We start from the raw sequence: 21,351 nt of genomic DNA, 5'->3' as shown, positions 1-21,351 counted from the left end.
TCTTCTTATGACACATACAAGCAGAAACTTGAAAGTTAGGGCAACAGAATCTGTCCATTTTGGTTTCTCTTTGTCTAAGAAAGTACTAATCTGAAGTTGTTTGTTCTAGCTCTTTTTCCAGACATGTTCAAAGTGAACATATGTTGTTTGGATTTCCTCCTGATACACTGTATTTAGCTAAGTGTTAAATTACTAGAGTGTATTTACTTTAAATTTTTTTTTTTTGCTTTACTAACATTGCTTGGGTTGAATTCCCAATCTCAGGAATGTTCATATGCAATTGCAAATGTTTTCCTATTTATTTATTTCCTGACTATTATTTTTATAAGTAGCTCAGAGACTTCATCCTCCTATTTTCCCACAAAAACAACCCTGTCAGGTGGGTTGGGCTTCCAGCATGATAAAACCTTAACCTCTGCTCCTTCCCTCCCCTCACCAAAGCAAGAAAACAGAAGAAAAATAAGAGTTCAGCTTAATTCTGATCTGTTAATGCCAAAGAATTTTGTGAGCAAGCACTGGCAAAAGGGAGTAGTTAAATTCACAGAGGTCATCACCCATCCTGCTCAATGGGAGAGTTCCTTGCTTGGAACCAAACTGTCTTGAGCTGATCTCCTAGGATGAAATAGAAGAAAGATGCCCAAAATTCACTGCCTGGGCTGCTGTTCCTACAAAGTGCAAGCCTGGCATTTGGGCAGTGTTTCAGATTCTTAAGATGCAGTTCTGCTTGATATGGGTATGACTATGGATTGGATCTGCTTCAGATCCTGCTCTGTATTTGGCTTTCCTGCAGGGTCTATGATAATTCACCACGGCCAACTTGCCATGGCCATCTCACCGCAGGACAACTCGCTGCGGGACAAAAGTTACATTAATATCAAAGAAATGGTGGAATAGAATTATTTTAAAAAGGATGCAAAAGGAGGGACAGAATAAAATGTGAATGGCAAAAATTTAAATATTTTTTATTTATTTTAAATAATTACATAAAATTGTTACATTGTCCTGCAGCAAGTTGTCCTATGGCGAATTGGCTGTGGCGAGCTGTCCCGCAGCGAGTTGGCTGTGATGAGTTGGCCACAGCAAGTTGGCTGTGGCAAGTTGTCCCATTCCCTTTCTGCATTCCTAGTAGCCTAGCAGCAAAAGAAGAGTGAGAAGTTTAGGAACTAATGATAAATAGGCACCTCTGGCAAGAGGAGCATTCAAAAATCCTTGTAGCATCAGAATACACACACCTGATTTGTAATCTAATCCTTATATGATTAGTATGGAAATCCAGAAAAGCCATTGGCTAAATCCCTGAGCAAGCACAATTCTCTCCCACAGTTAAATGGGGGATTTCTAATACTTTTGTTTTTGGAAAACTTCTGGAGTTAACAGCAGCAGGGGGGAAATGTGCTCCAGGTTATCAGTTAAGTAGAACATCAGGTTTGCGCCACAGAAATCAGGATAATTCCTAGATGACATTAAATAATTATAGAATATTCCTTTTGCAGCCATATAGGGGTCTTAATGGAGTGTTACAGTCCATATGCAGTAGCTCAAAGGTAAGACTTTCAGAATTCAGGAAGCAAAATCTGGCACACCTAATTTACAGATACAGTAGGAAGTCAAACAGCGTGCAGTAAAGATTTTATTCTACTTTTATTTCTATTTATTCTATTTTCTATTCTATTTTAGATGCTTCTTACTCAATCCTTACAAGCTAGTTTCCTTGAAACTAGTTCTGCATTTTGAAAAGATCACCCTTATTTAAAGTTGCTCTCTCAATCCTTTTTAGTTTAAGCCATGAGAAACGCATCCATGATTCTTTTTGCTGTTCTGTTCCCTAATAAACAAACTACTATTTTAAACATACATTTTTGGTGCCAGGGTGTGTTTTATAATCTGCTTCAGATTCTGCTCTGTTGATTGGCCACCAGTTTCATGTCATAGTCTGACTTTTAGTCTTTTCAGTTGACAGAAAGGCAATTTTATTCTTTTTTTCTTCTTCTCTTTCCCTGGATGAGGAGATGGGGGAAAGGGGGCAGAAAATACCAATTGAAGACAAGAATTGCCCCATCACCCCAGACTGTCCTTGGGTAGATAGGCAAGATGGAAAGACTCTTACAATAGATTTAAAAGGGAGACTCTTGGTTTCTAAAATTAGGCTTATAAAAAATAGCCCAAACAAGGTGTTTTTGCTGGCTTATGTACTTGTTTCTCCCTTAGACCAATGATCCTGTCACCAATATTTGCCATGCAGCTGATAAACAGCTCTTCACATTGGTTGAATGGGCCAAGCGGATTCCGCACTTCTCAGACCTGACATTAGAAGACCAAGTTATCCTCCTCCGAGCAGGTAATGACTTGTAGGCTTCTCTTTGCCATTGCTCTCCTTGAATGATCAACACAGCACCAGGAACTGGAAAACTTGCATTATGTAGCTGTAGGTTGTAGCTGATGAATTATCCACTTGCACATTATCTCGTAAAAAGAAAATATACTTTTTTCTAAATTTTGCAAGGCGTTTTGTTCTCCCAGAAGATAAAGCATCTTCCCATTTTGGAAAAGAATGTGAACAGAATATAGCTAGAGACAAGGAATTGCTCAGCCCTTCAGAATTTGGGCAGCTATTCCGCTGCTTCACATTTTCATATGATCCAATCTTCCTACTTTCTCTATATCTAGTTTTCAGCTTAAATATTAGTACTTTTCAGCTGGTGGTCTGTAGAGATTCTCAGTCATTCAGGTCATGGTTTTCTGAATCTTATTTCATGCTGCATTCCTGAAATAAAGCCCAAGGTAGATGGTGGCTTTTCGAATTGTGAATGCAAACGAGCCTCAGAGATAAACAAGACAGAATGGTAGGATCTGTCCTGTCTCAAGGCTGAAAAGAAGTTCTTCATCTTGCCAGCCAGAGGGTAGTGGAACAGTTACTACCAGGGTGGTTAAGAGTAATATTGTGAACCTCTAATCTAATCCTCTAAATCAGGGGTCCTCAAATTTTTTAAACAGTGGGCCAATTCATGGTCCCTCAGACTGTTGGGGAGGTGGACTGGCTGGGTGGGCGTGGCCAGGTCATGTGACTAGGTGGGTGTGGCCAATTTAGCAGTCCATTAAACAAATGCACACAAATTAAACTTTAATTTGTTTTGCTCTTGGGAGTGTTTTATTTGCTTTTGTTTGCATGTTGCTCTTTTGGTTGACTTTTCTTTTTTATTATATCGTTTTTTCAGTTATTTAGGAGTCTAGTGGTCCACTTCAGGAAACTCAGTTTTGCAGCAATTCTTCTCAGCCCCAAGGAGCTTACAATCAACAAGTCTCTCTGTGTGTGTGTCTTGCTTCTCCCCCCCCTCTCTCTCTTTCTCTCTGTCTCTCTCTCTCTCTCTGCCTATCTTTTGGAGGCAGGGGAGGTAAAAAACAGGGCATGAGGATGCCCCGGAAGGCCTCTGTGTGCCCCATTTTTGGCCTGCAGAGTGCTACTGGAGGCAGGGGAGGCCAAACATGGGCCCATTTTTGGCCTCCAGGGGCATCTGTGCGCCCCGTTTTTCACCTCCACTGCCCCCAGAACCTCTCTGCAGGCCAAAAATGGGCCAAAACATGCCTTTTGGCCTCTTGGGGTGTCCATGCACCCCGTTTTTCACCTCCCCTGCCTCCAGAACAACTCTGCAGGCCAAAAACGGGCCAAAACGGGCCATTTCTTGGCCTCCCAGGGCATCTGCACACTTTGTTTTTCACCTCCCCTGTCTCCAGAACCTCTCTGCAGGCCAAAAATGGGCCAAAAATGTTGGCCTTACCTTCCAGTTCCAGTCCGTGGGGCTAGTGAAGGTAAATCCTGCGGTCAGCCAAAGGGTGGGGGCCGATGGGTGGGGCAATGTGGGCGGGAAAGCCTCGTGGTCTTGCACGGGCCGGATTAATGGCTTCGGCAGGCCATATATGGCCCACGGGCTGTAGTTTGAGGACCCCTGCTCTAAATTCTCACTATCTATGGACCAAAGACAGTCCTAGACTTACAACCATTTGTTTAGTGGCCATTCGAAGATACAATGGCGCTGAAAAAGGTGACTTATTGGTCACACATATGACCGTCGCAGCATCCCTGCAGTCATGTGAACAAAATTGTTTCTTATTTATGACTGTTGGTGTGAACCAGGCTCATGTGATCATCTTTTGCAAACTTCTGACAAACAAAGTCAATGGGGAAGTCAGATTCACTTAACAACAGTGTTTACTAATAACAACTGCAGTGGTTCACTTAACAACTGTGGCAACAAAGGTCATAAAAATGGGGCAAAACTCATTTAACAACTGTCTCACTTAGCAACAGAAATTTTGGGCTCAATTTGTGATCATAGGTCGTGGACTACCTTTATTTGGAAAAAAACATCTCCCTGATTGGATGTGATTGCACAACCCCCATGGATGCTGAGATATTGTCATGCTGGTTGTGTCATCCACGATCTGTAGAATCACACATCAAGTAAAATGACTGTCCTTTGTGCATTTCTTTAAAATGAGATTGAAAAGTATAAAAATAAGAACAATTTGATGGCATGTTAAAAAACAAATAGTTTATAGTTGAACAGTGACTATGCTGGGAAAAGAGTTTAATTCAAACAATTCCTCAACATACAGGTTTTCAATGGTTTGTTTGTAGGTTTGCTTGTCTTCTTAGTATTGGAAAGTAGTAAAACACATTTTTCTGCAATTGCACTGTGAAGTGATAAAGCCCAATAACTTCTTTTAAACATTTACTGGCTTACCTAGTATCTGCTGTCCCTACACAGACAGATTTTATTCAATAGCAAGTCATGTATTTGAATTCCCTGCAAAGTTTATGCCATGAGATACAAACCTTTTCTAAGAATGTGCAAAATGAGAAATAGGTTTTCAATAGCCATGCTATTACTTCAGGATCGGGCTATCTTTTGCCTTATTACTTATTTCAGTTTCTGTTTTTAAAAGGGATCTTCTTGATCTTTGTTGCTTATAAGCAATACCGGATTACTTGTTCTTTTGCAAACAAACTGTTACAGGGATGAAATGAAATAAATAAAACTTTGCATACTCTAGTGTAGCATAAATTGGTCCAGTCAAGTTAACAGCCAGATTATCAAGCAAAAATTTTTTAAAATTTTTTTCCAGAAAAAAATGTGTATATCACTCTTATTTCCTCTTTTAGGTTGGAATGAACTGCTGATTGCCTCTTTTTCCCATCGCTCTGTTTCTGTACAGGATGGGATCTTACTGGCCACCGGCTTACATGTGCATCGGAGCAGTGCACACAGCGCTGGAGTGGGCTCCATATTTGACAGGCATGTTTTTATTCTTAATTCCAGCATTTGCATTTTCCTAAATGACTTCCGGTTAGTTTTGATAGAGTAAGAAAAGCTTAAATAAATACTTCTGAAATTTGTAGGAAAGGAAAGCTGCCTGGATTTATGCAGGTCTAAATGCAATTTATGCAACTTCTCTGCTCTAATTTTGTTCCCTTCAAAAAAAATTTGATTTTAAGAAATAGCCTTGGGATTCATTTACACACCAATATATACCAAGTTGCTAGTTCCCTGGTTCGCATATTATTCTGCAATTTCTTATAGATGGCTGGTTTCTAGCATTATTTGTGTTACTTTTCTGCTGTAAAGCTCAAGGGAAATTTTAAAAAAATAATAAAGTGATGGTGACATTTTTTACCGACTATCCATTTCTTCTTACTATGGCCAAGGACAAGTATAAAAAACAGAAAGAGGGACACATAACTAAGACAGGATATCAGTAGACAGCCAGAATCTGCAAAGACGAAGTCAGGAAAGCAAAGGCTCAGAATGAACAAAGACTTGCAACAAAAGTCAAAGATAACAAAAAAAGTTTCTTCCAACATATAAATAACAAGAAAAAAGAAAAAATATCAAGGAAACAGTCGGTCCACTAAAGAGAGAAGATGGCAAGGAAGTAACAGGCAACAGAGAGAAAGCAGAGCTGCTTAACTCATCCTTTTCATCAGTCTTCATGCAAAAAGAAACTATAGCCCAACCTACAAGAAACATAACTGTAAAAAAACAGACTGGAAATAAAAGTTAAAATAAGTAAAAAAATAGTAAGAGAACACCTGTCTGATCTTGATGAATACAAATCACCAGGACCTGATGGATTACATCCCAGAGTTCTAAAGGAGCTGGCAGATGTCATCTCAGAACCATTGTACCACATCTTTCAAAAATTCTGGAACACCGGGGAATTACCAGAGGACTGGAAAAGAGCTGATGTGGTTCCCATCTTCAAAAAAAAAAAAGGGGGGGGGAAAGCAGACCCAGGAAACTACAGACCAATCAGCTTAACATCAATAACCGGGAAGATACTGGAAAAGATAATAAAAAAACAGATCTGCCAACACCTAGAAATGAGTAAAGTGAGTAAAGTAATAACTAGAAGTCAGCATAGGTTTGTTAAAAACAAATCATGCCAAACCAATCTTATTTCATTCTTAAACATAGTGACTACATTAGTAGACCATCAAAGTACTTTGGACATAATATACTTAGACTTCAGCAAGGCATTTGACAAAGTAGACCACAACCTACTTCTTTGTAAACTAGAAAAAAGTGGGATAGATAGCTTTATCACCAGATGGATTCACAACTGGCTAATAAACAGTACTCAACGAGTAGTACTTAATGGGTCTAAGTCTACATGGAGAGAAGTAAGCAGTGGGGTGTCACAAGGTTCCATCTTAGGCCCAGTACTCTTCAATATCTTCATAAATAGATGACAGAGTAGAAGGGGAACTCACCAAATTTGCAGATGATACTAAGATGGCAGGAATAGCTAACACCCTAGAACAGGGGTCGGCAACCTTAAACACTCAAAGAGCCACTTGGACCGGTTTCCTACAGAAAAAAAACACACAGGAAGCCACAAAACCTGGCTGGGCATGGCCAACTCGATGTCACTCACTCCCACCCAGTCACATGACCCCTAGCCATGACTACCCAGCCACAAAACCATTCTCTATGTCTCTCTCCCTATCTCCCCCTCTCTCCCTCCTCTTTCTGTATCTCTGTGTCTCTGTCCCTCTCCCTATCTTCCCCTCTTTCCCTCCTCTGTGTTTCTCTCCCTCTGTATCTCTCTCTCTCCCTCTCTCTACGTATCACTCTGTGTGTGTCTCTACATCCCCCCCCCCTCTCTCTCTCTCTCTGTGTGTGTGTGTGTGTGTGTGTGTGTGTGTCTGTCCCCCTCTCCCTTCAGGTGACCATCCTTCTTCTCCTCTCTCCTCTGGCCGGCTGTGGCTGAACCAGGAGCGTGTGCATGCATGAGGAGACCCTTCTCAAGCAAGTGCCAAAGCTCAGGAAAGGCGCATGCAGGGCAGGAAACAACTTGCTTAAGGAGGGTCTCCCTGCGCGTGCACATGCTCCCGGTTCAGCCACAGCTGGCCAGGGGGTCATGAGAGTAGGATAGGGGAGGAGAGTGTAGGAGTGAAGTGGCCCTGTACCTGCCTTCGCACCACATTTGCGCGTAAGGCAGCCTTCGCTTCCTGCTGTTTCGGGCTGGAGTCCAAAAAATAAGAGGGGTGAGGGGCGGGGCCAACCAGTGATGGGACAGAGAGCCACGACAGAGGGCCCAAAGAACCGCTTGCGGCTCCGGAGCTGCGGGTTGCTGACCCCTGCCCTAGAAGATAGGCTCAAGATCCACTGGGATCTTGACAGACTTGAACACTGGGCCCTATCTAACAAAATGAAATTCAATGTAGAGAAAAGTAAAGTCTTGCACTTAGGTAAGAAAAATCAAAAGCACACATATAAACTGCGGGAAACCAGGCTTAATAGCAGTGACTGTGAGAGAGATCTTGGAATCTTAGCGGACAACCAACTAAATATGAGCCGGCAGTGTGCAGCGGCAGCCAAAAAAGCCAATGCAATCCTAAATTGAATTAACAGAGGGATACGATCAAGATCAAGTGAAGTACTAATACCTCTTCATAAAGCCCTAGTAAATTCACACCTAGAGTACTGCATTCAGTTTTGGTCACCACGCTATAAAAAAAGATGTTGAGACTCTGGAAAGAGTGCAGAGAAGAGCAACCAGGATGATTAGGGGACTGGAGGGTAAAACATACGAAGAACGGTTGCAGGAACTGGGCATGGCCAGTCTAGTGAAGAGAAGGACCAGGGGAAACATGATAGCTATTTTCCAATACTTGAGGGGCTGCCACAGAGAGGAGATGGTCAAGCTGTTTTCCAAAGCACCTGAAGGCCAGACAAGGAATAATGGATGGAAACTGACCAAGGAGAGATTCAACCTAGAAATGAGGAGGAACTTTCTGACAGTGAGAATAATCAACCAATGGAACAGCTTGCCTTCGGAAGTAGTGGGAGCATCATCACTTAAGACTTTCAAGAAAAGATTGGACTGCCAGACTGTCAGAAATGGTGTAGGGTCTCCTGCTTGAGCGGGGGGTTGGACTAGATGACCTATAAGGTCCCTTCCAACTCTGTTAATCTGTTAATCTGTTAAGAGCATGAATGGAAATGATCCAGCTGCTCTGAATGGAACAGCATGTATGGATGAATTTAAATTCTTTCTGTTTACTGCCCATCAGCTGTAGTCTTGGGCAAAAGCCCCAGCTGAAGAACCCTAGTTAAATTCTCTTTATGAAAATATTAGTGGCCACTTTATTAAAACTGTACTGATTAACAAAAATATAGGATTTATTTTTTCTGCACAATTATATGTACATATTGCCTATATAAGACCATATCTTAATTGCATGTCTCCTTCCTCTGTGACATGATCATTATGAGACAATGTCAAATAATAATGGATATGGTTAATACAGGTCATATACAGAAAAAGTAATTCCTTTTTCTGATGAATGGAGTATGTTGATCTAATGAAGATATGGGAATATTTCAGTTTCCCCCTATATAGCCTAGATAACTAGATAATCTAATGAAAGAAAGAGATAATACAGACGCAATGCACAGGCATATTCTAAAGGTGCAAGCCATAGAAAGGATTAATAAAGAATATATCAGCGAGGTGGGAAAAAAAAAAACCCTGATATGATAGGCTGAAGATATTTTATGAAATTGTTTGGTGGAATTGTAAGAAAGTTAAGGCTTTTTGGATAAAAATATGGTGGGTTATGCAGAATGTTTTGAAGAAAAAAATTCAATTTTCTCCACAATTGTTTTTATTGGGTATAGTTAAGGGTTTTACACTGGACGAAACTAAGTTGATATTGTACATGATAACAGCAGCAAGATTATTGATAGGTAAATATTGGAAAAATGCAGCTTTACCCACTATTGAAGAATGGACTCTAAAGATGGCAGGTTTTGCGGAGATGGCGAAGATTTCAGCATACCTAAAAGATCGCTCACAAGAGACTTATGAATGGGAATGGAAAAAATGGATAGACTATGTGCAAAAAAAATACCAAGTTAGGAAGTATCAAAATGTTTTTTATTGAAAGTTATATAGAAATAGAAATAGAAATAGAAATAGAAATGTATGTATGAATTATGAAGAGGGGAAAAAATTATAGGGGTTTTGAGGGGTTCAAGTTTTTATAAAAAAAAAAAGGGGGGATTTTGAAGGGATTATATTCTATGGAAGTCAGGGGGTGAGGGTTAGGGGGGGTTAGGGGGGGTTAGGGTGGGGTTAGGGTGGGGGTGGCGGGGCGGGTTGGGGGGGAAAAAGTGGGGTGAAAATGTAATTGTAAAACTTTTGCAATAATAAAAAAAGATATTTTATGAAATCCATGTAGAATTAACACTGCAAACATAGCAGACAATAGGAGATTGGAAGGAATGATCTGTACTTCTAGTTGCTCAAACACAGGGGAGTCAAACTCAATTTCATTGAGAGCAGCATCAGGGTTGTGTTTGACCTTGGGGGGCCAGGGTGGGCACGGCCAGCTCAATGCCACTTGTGTCAGGGGCACCTGTGGTGGGCCGAGCCCTCTGCCAGCGAAAACAGGCTCCCAAGCTCTGTTTCAGCTGCAACGGCCTCCTGCAACCCTCTGTCAGCAAAAATGGAGCTTGGGAGTGCCGCCCACAGCCGCCCATTTTCACTGGCAGAGGCACTGTAGGCCAGTCCTTCACTGTTCCAGGGCAGTCCCGCGGACCAGATTTAAGCACCCCGCCGGCCGGATTGGCCCCTGGGCCTTGAGTTTGACACTCCTGCCCAAACAGATCAAAAAGATTAACACTTTATAAGAGTTTTTCATTTGTGGCTTTAGTTATAGCTTTTCCTAATTTAATTCAAATGTTCCTTTAGAATTGTCCTCCTTTGGAATAAATATATAAAATAATTGAGACAAAAATATGAAAGACACTGCAAAGTAATGAAGGCATGATATCACTTGACTGATACAGTTATTTGTTTATTGCATTTTGATATTGCCCCATTCCCAATAGAATCCTGGTGATGCACCACATAAAACATATTAAAACAGAATAAAAATTACACAAGAGTCTCTAAAATAGCCAGAATCATACTAACACAGTTCTAACATCTAACCATTAACAATTCTCTCAAAAGCTCTCTTTCCATCAACAGCTTAAAATCTGGCAGCAAAGGTGATATGCTGATTTCTACAAGAAGGCTGTTCCATAGAGTTGCAGACCTCATAGATAAGCTTCTTCCACCTTCCCCCAAATTTCTCACAAGAACACCCTTCTCTAGGACATGCAAACTGAATGAGTCGGTTTTAATTGAAACAGATAATTCTGCAGGTATTTGCATTCCAAAACATACAGGGCTTTTATCACTGCTTTGATTAAAATCCCAGCTTGAACAGGGATTTAAAAAAACAGTACTGAGCATCCATTTGCGTGAAGATTACTCTATTTCCCTGTTTAAAAAATGCAGGTTTTCCACAACTGTGAAAATAGATGGGAGAGCTACTGCAAAAATGCAGCGTGACTCTAATTGATTATAGTGTTGAATTGATGCTTCATTAAACAAATAAACAAAAAACCCCAAACCCAGCTCCTGGTAATTCCACACTACTTCACCACAGACTGGGACAACTTGCAGTGGTCAACTCGCCACAGAACAACTCGCTGCAGACAACTTGCCATGGGACAATTCTACATGGGATAACTCCATGTGATAAATGTTATTTGCCATGTTTCTTTGACATTATTTCCATTTTTGTGGAAATGGACAAAAATGAAAATAATGTTAAAGAAACAGTGGCAGATAACATCTATTGGGTTGAGTTACCCATGTGGAATTGCCCCATGGTGAGTTGGCCATGGCAAAATGGTTGTGGTGAGTTGTCCTAGACCCACTTAACCACTGCTTAGAGTAGAAGCACCAGTAATGCATGCATATAATTTGATTCACTCATTCTCCTTCTTCCTTGTCTCTCTTTGCAGGGTTCTTACTGAGTTGGTATCCAAAATGAAAGACATGCAGATGGATAAGTCTGAACTGGGGTGTTTGCGAGCCATTGTCTTGTTCAATCCAGGTTAAGTATTGAGTCTTGGGAAGGCTGCCATCTTCCCCAGGAAATTCTCATGCCTCTCTACACCCAGCTAATTTAGCCATTGACTACGCTGGTTTCTGAGGAGCAGAGAGTTTTTTTTTTCTTGTGACTTTTCATAATTGATTTCTTTTTGTTTGTTTGTTTTAATTGATGTTCAATGTTTGCCATTATCATGTTGCATTCACTGAGGCAGCAATGGTCTACAAGAAACAAAAAGGGTAAATGTATGGAAGAAGAGTTTCAAAGAAGAAAGAGAAATGGAATACTACACAGAGAAGAGTAATTGAATAGCAATAGGGGTGGGTGGGAGGGGGGTGGCAGAAGAAAAAAAGAGAAGGGATTATTTTTCACAAAATAGAAGGGAAAATGGGAATGCTGAGATTGTCCCAATGTTCAGTATTAACTATGTTACAACTTCTCAAGTTGCAGCTGTAACTATTCCATTATGTTATGAACAGCTACATACCCTTTCATAGATTTCTTAAAACAGATAACAAAGTTTATTTATATTTCATAAAATTGTTAGATTTTTTTCATATAATACCCAATTTAAGAATCAGTATGACTGTTTCTGATGATATTATTACTTGTCCTAGATGGTGCAGCACTTTCATCCCTAAGGATGAGTACAGCTTTTTTAAAAATTGGATACGGTTTTTTCAGGGACTGGAATATTGGTCCCTCTTTTTAATCATTTCCCTCTATTGTCACTGCATCAGATGCCAAAGGCCTGTCCAGTCCTGCAGAGGTAGAATTGCTACGTGAGAAAGTTTATGCTACTCTGGAGGCATACACAAAACAGAAGTATCCTGAGCAACCTGGAAGGTAAATAGAAATTGCTTAGGCTGCTTAATGCATAATGATATTAAGATGATACAAAATTATGTCAATCGTGATGTTTTTGTATCCTTAGCTTGAGGTTATATTGAACATCACATTGAGCTATCTAGAAGAATATTGAGTCATAAATAAAATAAATAAATGCTCTTTTTTTCCTGTGACTGAGCCTTCAACTCCAAACTGAAACTGGAAATGTTGTAAGTGTCTACAGGCAACCTAAAGAGAGAAAGAAGGAAAGAGGGAAGACAAGGGGTAAGTTAGGGTGAAGTGGAATATGAACTAAAATTGCCCAATTAGCCTCATGGTTAAAGCAGAGAATGATACTCAGTACTCTATGATCAAAAGTTAGATGTAATATTAAATGTTTTTAAGCATCTTTTGTCAATATTAAATACTTTGTTTCTGCTCTCTAGAATTACACTGTGTTATTTTTCTAGTACATAAGAATAGTACCGAGACATTATACAAGTAGATACATACTGTATTTCTTCTGGGTTTCCATTGCTCAAGAAGGGAAATAAATCATCCAAAGTGGTTTTGAAGTTTGCCATGGGAGTCAGAGGCAATTATTCCCAGGATGTTGCATTGTCTTTTTTCAGCTGAAGTTGGCAATCAAATCTTCTCTCTTTATTCCCGCCACCCCTCTAAAGACCTTATAAGGTTATTAGCGCACTTACCTTAATACAAATCCATTTTACTCCTTCTTCTGCTCCTCCTGCACTAATGGGTGAGAGTTTCTAAGGAAGGATATCCACAAGCACAAGATTTGGGGAATCCTACCTTGCAAGATTTGTGTTGGCAATGTTAATCTTACAACATTTTGGCTATACATAAACTAAAAGAGCCTTGGTAGTACAGTGGTCTAAGGCACCCTGTTATTAAGCTGGTTATTAAGACCAGATGCCTGCAATTACTGCAGGTTCGAATCTCACCAAGGCTCAAGGTTGACTCAGCCTTCCATCCTTTCTAAGGTAGGTAAATTGAGGACCCAGTTGTGGGGGCAATAAGCTGACTTTGTATAAATATACAAAAGAATGAAGGCTATTGCTTAGCACATTGTAAGCCGCCCTGAGTCTCCGGAGAAGGGCAGCATATAAATCAAATTAAAAAAAAAAAAAAGAAGCACAATCACAAATAATTCCAGAGAGGGAAAAAATTGGAAAAACAGCAGAAGGAGCTATTGTGACTAGACAAAGAGTTTGATGAATATCTAAAAATTAAAAAAGCATATATGGGAGGTGGAAATAGAAACAGGTCACCAAGAAAAAGTCAATTTGATAGCGTGAAAGGTGCCAGGAAAGCTAAATCTCAAAACGAGCTTGGCACAGGATACTAAGATTTTTTGAAAATAGGGAATTAAAGGAAAAGATTAAGTATATCAGAAGTTTGATGAAAACAGTACAAGGATAACAGGTAATAGAAAAAAGGCAAAACTGCTGAACTCATCTTTTTGCTTCATCTTTTCTGAAAAGAGGACTTGAGTTACATTGGATAACCGTAGGAGCTGAATGAAAGAGTAAGATTTCAGCTCAAGCGTAGACATGACATAGAATACCTATTGACTCTGAATAGGTTCAAATTCAAATCTGCATTTTAAGATATTGAAGAAACTTGCTCATGTCTAGCTTGAATATAATCCATTGCCTTTAAAATATCCTGGATGACATACCAGTTGATTGAAGGAGAACAAAGGTTTCCATCTTCAAAGAGGATGGTTCTCAAAGAACTAAAAATCAAGCACTTTGACATTAAGGATTCAAGAGCAGGCGAAAAAAAATCTGTAAGTATCTGTAAATAAAACAATGCAGTGGTTACTAGACGTTGACATGTCTTTGTTAAGAATTAGTGTCAGAGTGTGCACAGGGTGACTATGTGAGACAACCCAGGAGCTTCCCCTATCTCAGGTACATAGACTTTACCTTCCCCTTTAACAGCAGATTGTTGTCCATTAGCCAAACTAACAAATGTTTGCTTAGCTGGTCTCAAGCCAGAAAACATTTGTGGGTCATTTGCAATATGTTGACTCGCCCCACTGTCCAACAACCAAGTGTTTCTGGTGTTTTCAGACACTGTTGCTGCCAAGGAAAAAGATGACGATAAAGAACCACTCCTCATGTGTTGAGTAGCTCTATGACCTTGTCTTGCTGCTCCTCTGTTTCTCCTCTCAGGGCAGCATCTCTGGAGATGCTCTGTAGAACCACACGTGAAGCAACATTTCACCATGTAAACAGTCACAGCTGCTCTGATTGCATCTTGAGATGTTGCAGATGTTGGCCTGTGCTGAGCATTATCTCCTTCCTTTCCTTGTCACCTTTCAAGACGTTTCTGTTCTTCCTCCAGCAATCGGCCAGTCAAATACGTCATGGTTAAGTCCCTCTCTTGCATAGACTCTAGGCTAGTCACAAAAATGTCCCATGAAGTGTCCAACGAACTGAGCACCACATATACCTTGTGTGCCTCAGTAAACATCATTCCTCTTTCCTCTAACTTCATGTCTTTGTCTTTCTCATAGCCTGCATGTTCATACTTAGCCTGTGTGGACATGCTCTCCCCTGGCTTCAGTTGTGCTTTATACAGTCTCCTTATCAGCAACATTTTACTGCCGGCAGTCTCTCTAACATACACACTGCGCAAAGCCTCCCAGCACTCTTTTGCAGACCGGAGACCTGTACCAGCTGATGTATCACATGTATCAGCTGATTGTCCTCTAAAGCCAGAATTATGCTGGCTAATGCCTTTTCATTTCTTCTCCGGTCCCCATCATCCAGGACTGCTGGTGGATTAGTAACTATTGTCCACAAATCCTCCCTTCGGAGGTACCTCTCCATCTTTACACTCCAGGAGAGGTAGTCTGTCTCATTCAGCCGAGACACCACAAAACCTCCTCCCATTACACTGACGGAATCCATGTTGCCTGTTTACATTACAAGCCCCAACCACTAACAAACCAAGATGCACAACCTCTCTGGCTCTGGTGCAAGCTCTCACTGGGTTTCTCTTCTCTCTGGTTTCTCTAGTCACTCTGGCCTTCTCTCTGGACGGGTCCATAACCTGTCAGAGTGCGCACAGTGTGAGACAACCCAGGAGCAAATACAGTAAACAGAAGTTTGTATGTACAGTAAATAGTGGTTTTATCTACAAAGAATATATACATACACATACTTTAGTCAGACCTCAAACAAACAGCAATCAGCAATTACAGCACAGAAACACACACAAAGAGAGAGATACGCCCCAACAGGGCCTCTTCTTATTACAGGCTCTTAAAGTGATATCAGCTCAAACACCTTGCTGACTCATTCCCAATATTACATCATTGTAGCAGCTGGTCAGCTCTTAAATCGTTACCCTGACAATTAGTCTCATCAGATTAACCTAATCTCAATTTTTGAATTTGGCAAATCACCAGGAAATTCATTCAGTAGTAACATAGGATGCTTTAGCTGGCTCTAGAAATCTAAATGCATCCAAGGTCAGTCAATATTTACTGACTATTCTGTTGTCAAGCTCAGACTCAGATCCTGCCTTTTAATCATCTATTTGAAATGATGAAGTGGAACATGGCCTCCACTCCAGGAAGACTAAACCAATCTAGGAACGGAGTATTTTATCTTTTTCTGTTACTTGCTATCTTTTGCCATCTTCCCAGAGTAGCTAGAATGTCAGGATGGCCTCCTTTCATTATCCAAGAAAGAAAAACCCCGACTCCATTTTCATAGAGAAAGGTAACTTTTACTGGATAAGAACTGAATGCAGTCAAAGAAAAGCAAGGTCTGAAGCAAAGGCGCGAAAATCACGTATAGAAAGTATCCCCTCCAACTGTCCAGCGTAAATCATCCAATCCACAGGTTCTCCAGGGGTCATGTGGGAGCAAACGTCTGGCAGTGTCATCCTCTTGCTATGCCACGGCCATTGACCTTGAGACGTTATCAGCTTCAAAGAAAACGCTGCAGCAAAGAATTACTTTCCTTTTCCTCCAGTTCACTTACCCCTCTCAAGAATCCCAAGAGCTGCCCCCTCCCCCCGTTTCATGGCAGCCGAGCAAGCAAGCAATGAAAGAGCGGAGGCTGACATAGTGTACTGCTTCTTTTCTCTTGGTTTCATTTTGAACATATTTAAGAGCACTTGAATTTTTCTTCACATGCTTCTTTAATTTCCACTCATTTTTTTCTGACACCGTCTCTGCAAATTTGGACTACGTCTGTGTGTTGTTTGATGACCTTTTCCCCTTACCTATATGTGTGTGTATGTGTGTCATTTTAAATCAGATTTTCATCAGATTTTTGGCAGAGATACACTGGCTTGTTTCTATTGTTGAATATTGGATTTGAGAAGGATTTTGCTTTTAGCATCTTCATTTTAAGGAACTCTTTGGCCTATTTTTCTTACTAACTTACTAACTTCTCAGGCCATTGAAAATGATTTGGAGCTGATTTTCATGACCAGCTTTTTCCAGTACATGTACTGGCCCATTTCTAGAGGGCAGGAATGCACAACATCATCCTGTACTACTACTATTACTATTATGTGATTGATCACTAACCAAGGTAGTCACTGAATGAGGAATGGCTGTATATACAAGTTCACTGATAAAACAGTGGAAGACTGGTCTAGTCTGGTTTAGTTCAATCTTTTTAAGTGCAATTGACAAGAAGTCGGACACTTCCTACTTCCAGCCCAAGGGACAGAAAAATTGTAATACTTGTGATGTTTACTTTTTGATTGTCCCCCCCCCCACCTGCACTGGTAAAGAAATGGGTAGATCCACCAATAAGAGAGTTTAATTAATTAGATGTATACTCTGCCTTTCAAAGCAGTATATATAGTGTTCTTGCCTCCTGTTTTCCCCATAACATGGGTTATAATGAGATAAAGCAACCGGCCAATAGACACCCAGACTTTCATGCCTAAGGGAGGACTAAAATGCCTGGTATCCTGATTTATAATCCAGCAACCCAGACAGAACACCAGGTCATCACTGGGGTCAAAGCAGAATAATGGACTGAAATTCAGACAGGGATTTCTGAAGCCAGCCATTTCAGCCTGGCGTTGTAGTGCTGTAAAGTGGAAAATTCCTGAGAGCTATTTTTAAATAGAATACAAAAAATGGAGAAGGGTGAGGGATGAATATAAATGTGGCTGGATGTGGGCTAGTACTCCAGTGTATTTGGCCCTGAAAACTTATCTAGGAAAAAATACAGTTCTTTGTTTGAAAGAGAATCCCCACATAAACATTTTATAATTTTTATGTTGTCCTATTCTGCCATCTGCTGGACAACATTTAGACTGCTAAAATAAAAAACAAACACATTTTCTGAATTATTTTAAAATCCTTTTTGTGTTCTTCATCTCCTTTTTTTGAGCAGCAGTATTTTAAACCAGCCAATTAATACTTCTTGTTCAATATGCATAATTAACAGAGTAGTATCATACAGAGATGACTTACAGAGAAAAGAGACCTCTAACTGAAGAGAATACTGGCATTTGAAATGTATTCCCATAGCATTTCAAATTATTCAATTTTAATTATATTATGGCAAATTTAGTAATAGATAGAAGGGGGGAGATAATACTAAATTTTACACATACATAAACACACCACATACCCTTAATTTCATTAAAGAATTTTTTAAAAGGAAGATAACTAATACAAATGAATATAAAGAAAGAAAAAGAAATCAAGGAGAAAGTTTAAAATGCAAGAAAAAAAATAGAAAATAAAGAAAAAAGATATAAAGAAATAGTTTCTAATCTTTTTTTACAGCAGTTATAAGTACAATTATCATAAATTTACCACTTACTCTTTGGTTACAATATAACTCTCATCTTCCTGTAATCTAATTAGCAATAATAATTAGCAAATCCCAATTAGCAATAAAAGTACATATTGTCTTTTTTCTAATTAAATAAGTCAATTTAGCCATTTCAGCAACTCCTATCATATTTACCAACTATTCCTCCATTGTGGGTAATGTCGAATTTTCCCATCTTTATGCAAATAATAATCTTGCTGTAGTTATCATGTACAAAAACAATGTTCAATGACATTTTTCCAACTGTTTGTCCATCAAACCTGAGACAAAAAACTCAATTGTATATCCTCCTTTAAAATCCTCTGAATCAACGTGTATATCTGAATTTAAAAAAAATGTAGCTTTTTTACCCATCCACTGAACATGATAAAATGATACGTCCCTTCTTGTTATTCAGATTTCCAACATATATATTTCTAGACAATTTCTCTGAAGATATGTATCAACAGTAAACAATTTTATGAATTATAAAAATAATAATATAAAAAATCTCTTTAAGGTTATAACATAGCATATATACACGAAGTTTTAAATACAAGTTTAAGAACGTTTTAAATGTAATAAACATCAAAAGGGTGATTAAAACTTTGATTTTAGAAAGTTACAAATGGACTAAGGATCCAGATAAATTTAAAATAAGTTTTTGGAATTAAAAAGAACACATTAACTTGACTTATAGTTACAGAATAAAGCAAAATATTCTAATATTAGGCAAATTGAAGGATATTTTTGATACAATGGACTCTGAAGGTTACTAGTGTCAACAGAGATATCTGCCTCTATGAAAAGACTGCATCTAAAAATCTTATGGAGGAGGAACAAGTTCTACTTGACAAGACTGAGTTGAAAGTGTATTTACAAATGCATTTATTTATTTAGCATATGGCAATGTTACATTAACTGGGAGACTACAATGCTAGTGCAGAGTAGTGGTTTGGCTGCCTGTTAGCTACCCCTGTTTGGTTCCCACTCATGTGCTTCCCAAGGTGTGCCACATGAGGGCGAGACGTGTGGCTTTTCTGCAGCAGCAGCATCCAAGGCCCACTCCCTCCACTGAAGCTGCTTTACCAACAGGCATCACAACCTGGAAGGTTCAGCATCAGCAGGATTCTGACTGTCTGCACGAAGTGCCACCTCTTCACCCCAATGAAGTGGGGTATTTATTTACTCTTGTGCAGCATGCTAGGAGGGCAGAAGCTGAACCAAGTGACGGGAGCTCACCACACCACACAGTGCGAGGATTTGAACCACTGAAGCAAAGATGATCTCCAGCATCATTAAGCGACTAAGTCACCATCCCTCCCATCTTTATAAATGACAGGCTACAACATGGAAAAAGATGTTACACTGAACATATAAAAGAAGTCTAATATCTTCATTAAAAGCAATATACAAATGATGCTCAAATAATATATCAAGAGAGTCATCTGATAATTTTCTTATATTAGATTTACAAAAGAGTTATTGTTAAAGTTTTGAAGAATCTTGAGGGGAGGGACAAAGAAACAATGAAAAGAGAATTTTACATCATTATTTGTTGTTGACCACTAAAAATCAAGACTGTTAGAAGTAAGAGGAATATAAATTTAATTCATTTGATCAAGGTTAAAATTCCTCATAACTCTTAAAATGATTGAAAGGACTGAAATGACAATGCATTATGGATTTGTTTATAGTTAAGAGATGTTATATGGGAAGAAGATATCATTTCTGCATTGTTAAGAGGAGGTAATAAGTTACTAGAATTATTTATGCTTGTTGGGATGTCACTTCTTTATTTCTTTATTTCTTTTTTATATCCTTTTGTCTTTCTATTTTTTCTTTTTTGCACCTTCCATTTCTTTTTATAGTTATATCTTTTTAATCTGTATTAATGTTTTTGTAATTGTAATCTTTAATAAAATATACACATATGTGTGTGTGTGTATACACACACACACACACACACACATACACAATTCTCTCTCTCTCTCTCTCTTTGTCTCTCTCTCTCTCTCTCTGTGTATGTGTATGTGTGTATAAAATCAATGGCATCCAAAGGACATATGGTTTTAACAATGTCAGATATCATAGCACTTGCATGCAGACTTCTGCTAGCTTGCTTCCAACCCAGTTCAGAAAATGTGGGTTCTCTTTGACCTTGGTGTTACTAGCAGCCATTGATTACAGATTTTCCTCCCCCCTCTCTCTCCCTCCCTCCCTCTCTCTCTCCCCTCTCCCTCTTTCTCTCTCTCTCTCTCTCACCTTCCTTTCTTCCTTTCTTCCTTCCTCCCTTCCCTCCCTCCCTCCCTCCCTCCCTCCCTCCTTCTTCCAGATTTGCTAAACTACTTCTCAGGCTGCCTGCATTGCGATCTATTGGTCTGAAGTGCCTGGAACATCTCTTCTTCTTCAAGCTAATAGGTGATACCCCTATTGACACCTTTCTTATGGAGATGTTAGAGACACCTCTGCAAATCACCTAATGAGGACAGAATGCTAACAAGAAAGCACAAATGACACCACTGAAGAGGTTTTGTTCCTGATCTGCCTGCTTTCACCCATTCCATTCTCCTGAACGTCTGTATGGAATGACTTTCAGAAAGGAATAGGAACTCCTATAAATGTTTAGCTTTTAAAAAAATGGAATGTTGTTCATATGCAAACTTTTAAATAGCAGCTAGGAGGAACAGGGCATCTTGCAGTTCATCAAAAATTATTTGTAGCTCATCAAAAAAAAAAACTTGTATAAATGATTGAGTTTAAATTATTTTTTCACTTCCCAAAAGATGAGAAATAAAATAATATATGAGTAATTAGTATGGAAGTCATTGCTGAGGTCCTGCTTTCTGGGTGTTCTGGAGAATGGAGTCAGGGAACTTCTCTTACAACATGTCATTTATATCCTTGTATACTTGTGTTCGTATTTTACCCAGAAAATAAATAAATAAATAAATAAATAAATAAATAAATAAATAAATAAATAAATAAATACACACACACACACACACACGATAAGAAACTTGCATTGGATATTGTTGACATCATAATTCCAAGATGGAACAGGATAATTTGGAATAGACTTCCATTCGTTTACATGATCTGAATCTGGGCCTGTTTTATTTTAGATAGCAAAACCACATCCATGACTCTAGATTTTCTTTTGTTATTTTGTTGTGACAATATTTATAAATAACCTTTTCGACATGTTTCAGGTTCATACTACAACATAACTTCACATGGAAATGA

At 39.2% G+C, this 21,351-nt stretch overlaps 1 protein-coding gene across 1 annotated transcript in view; it reads left to right on the top strand.

Annotated features, from left to right (window-relative positions):
* RXRG (retinoid X receptor gamma) overlaps positions 1-20,588 on the top strand; it is a 51,222-nt gene extending 30,634 nt beyond the window's left edge. Inside the window, exons 6-10 of the mRNA XM_070939187.1 lie at positions 2,209-2,338; positions 5,162-5,294; positions 11,364-11,455; positions 12,193-12,298; positions 20,441-20,588. Of these exons, the coding sequence (XP_070795288.1) occupies positions 2,209-2,338; positions 5,162-5,294; positions 11,364-11,455; positions 12,193-12,298; positions 20,441-20,588 (609 nt within the window). The remainder of the gene's footprint in view (positions 1-2,208; positions 2,339-5,161; positions 5,295-11,363; positions 11,456-12,192; positions 12,299-20,440) is intronic.
* Positions 20,589-21,351: the final 763 nt, after the last annotated feature.

The sequence above is a fragment of the Pituophis catenifer genome, unplaced genomic scaffold (genome assembly GCF_029215685.1).
Source record: "Pituophis catenifer annectens isolate HBS135680 unplaced genomic scaffold, rPitCat1.0.hap2 SCAF_3, whole genome shotgun sequence".
Taxonomy (NCBI): Eukaryota; Metazoa; Chordata; class Lepidosauria; order Squamata; family Colubridae; genus Pituophis; species Pituophis catenifer.
The sequence above is the reverse complement of the archived record's forward strand: the minus strand, read 5'-3'. Positions and strand labels throughout refer to the sequence as shown.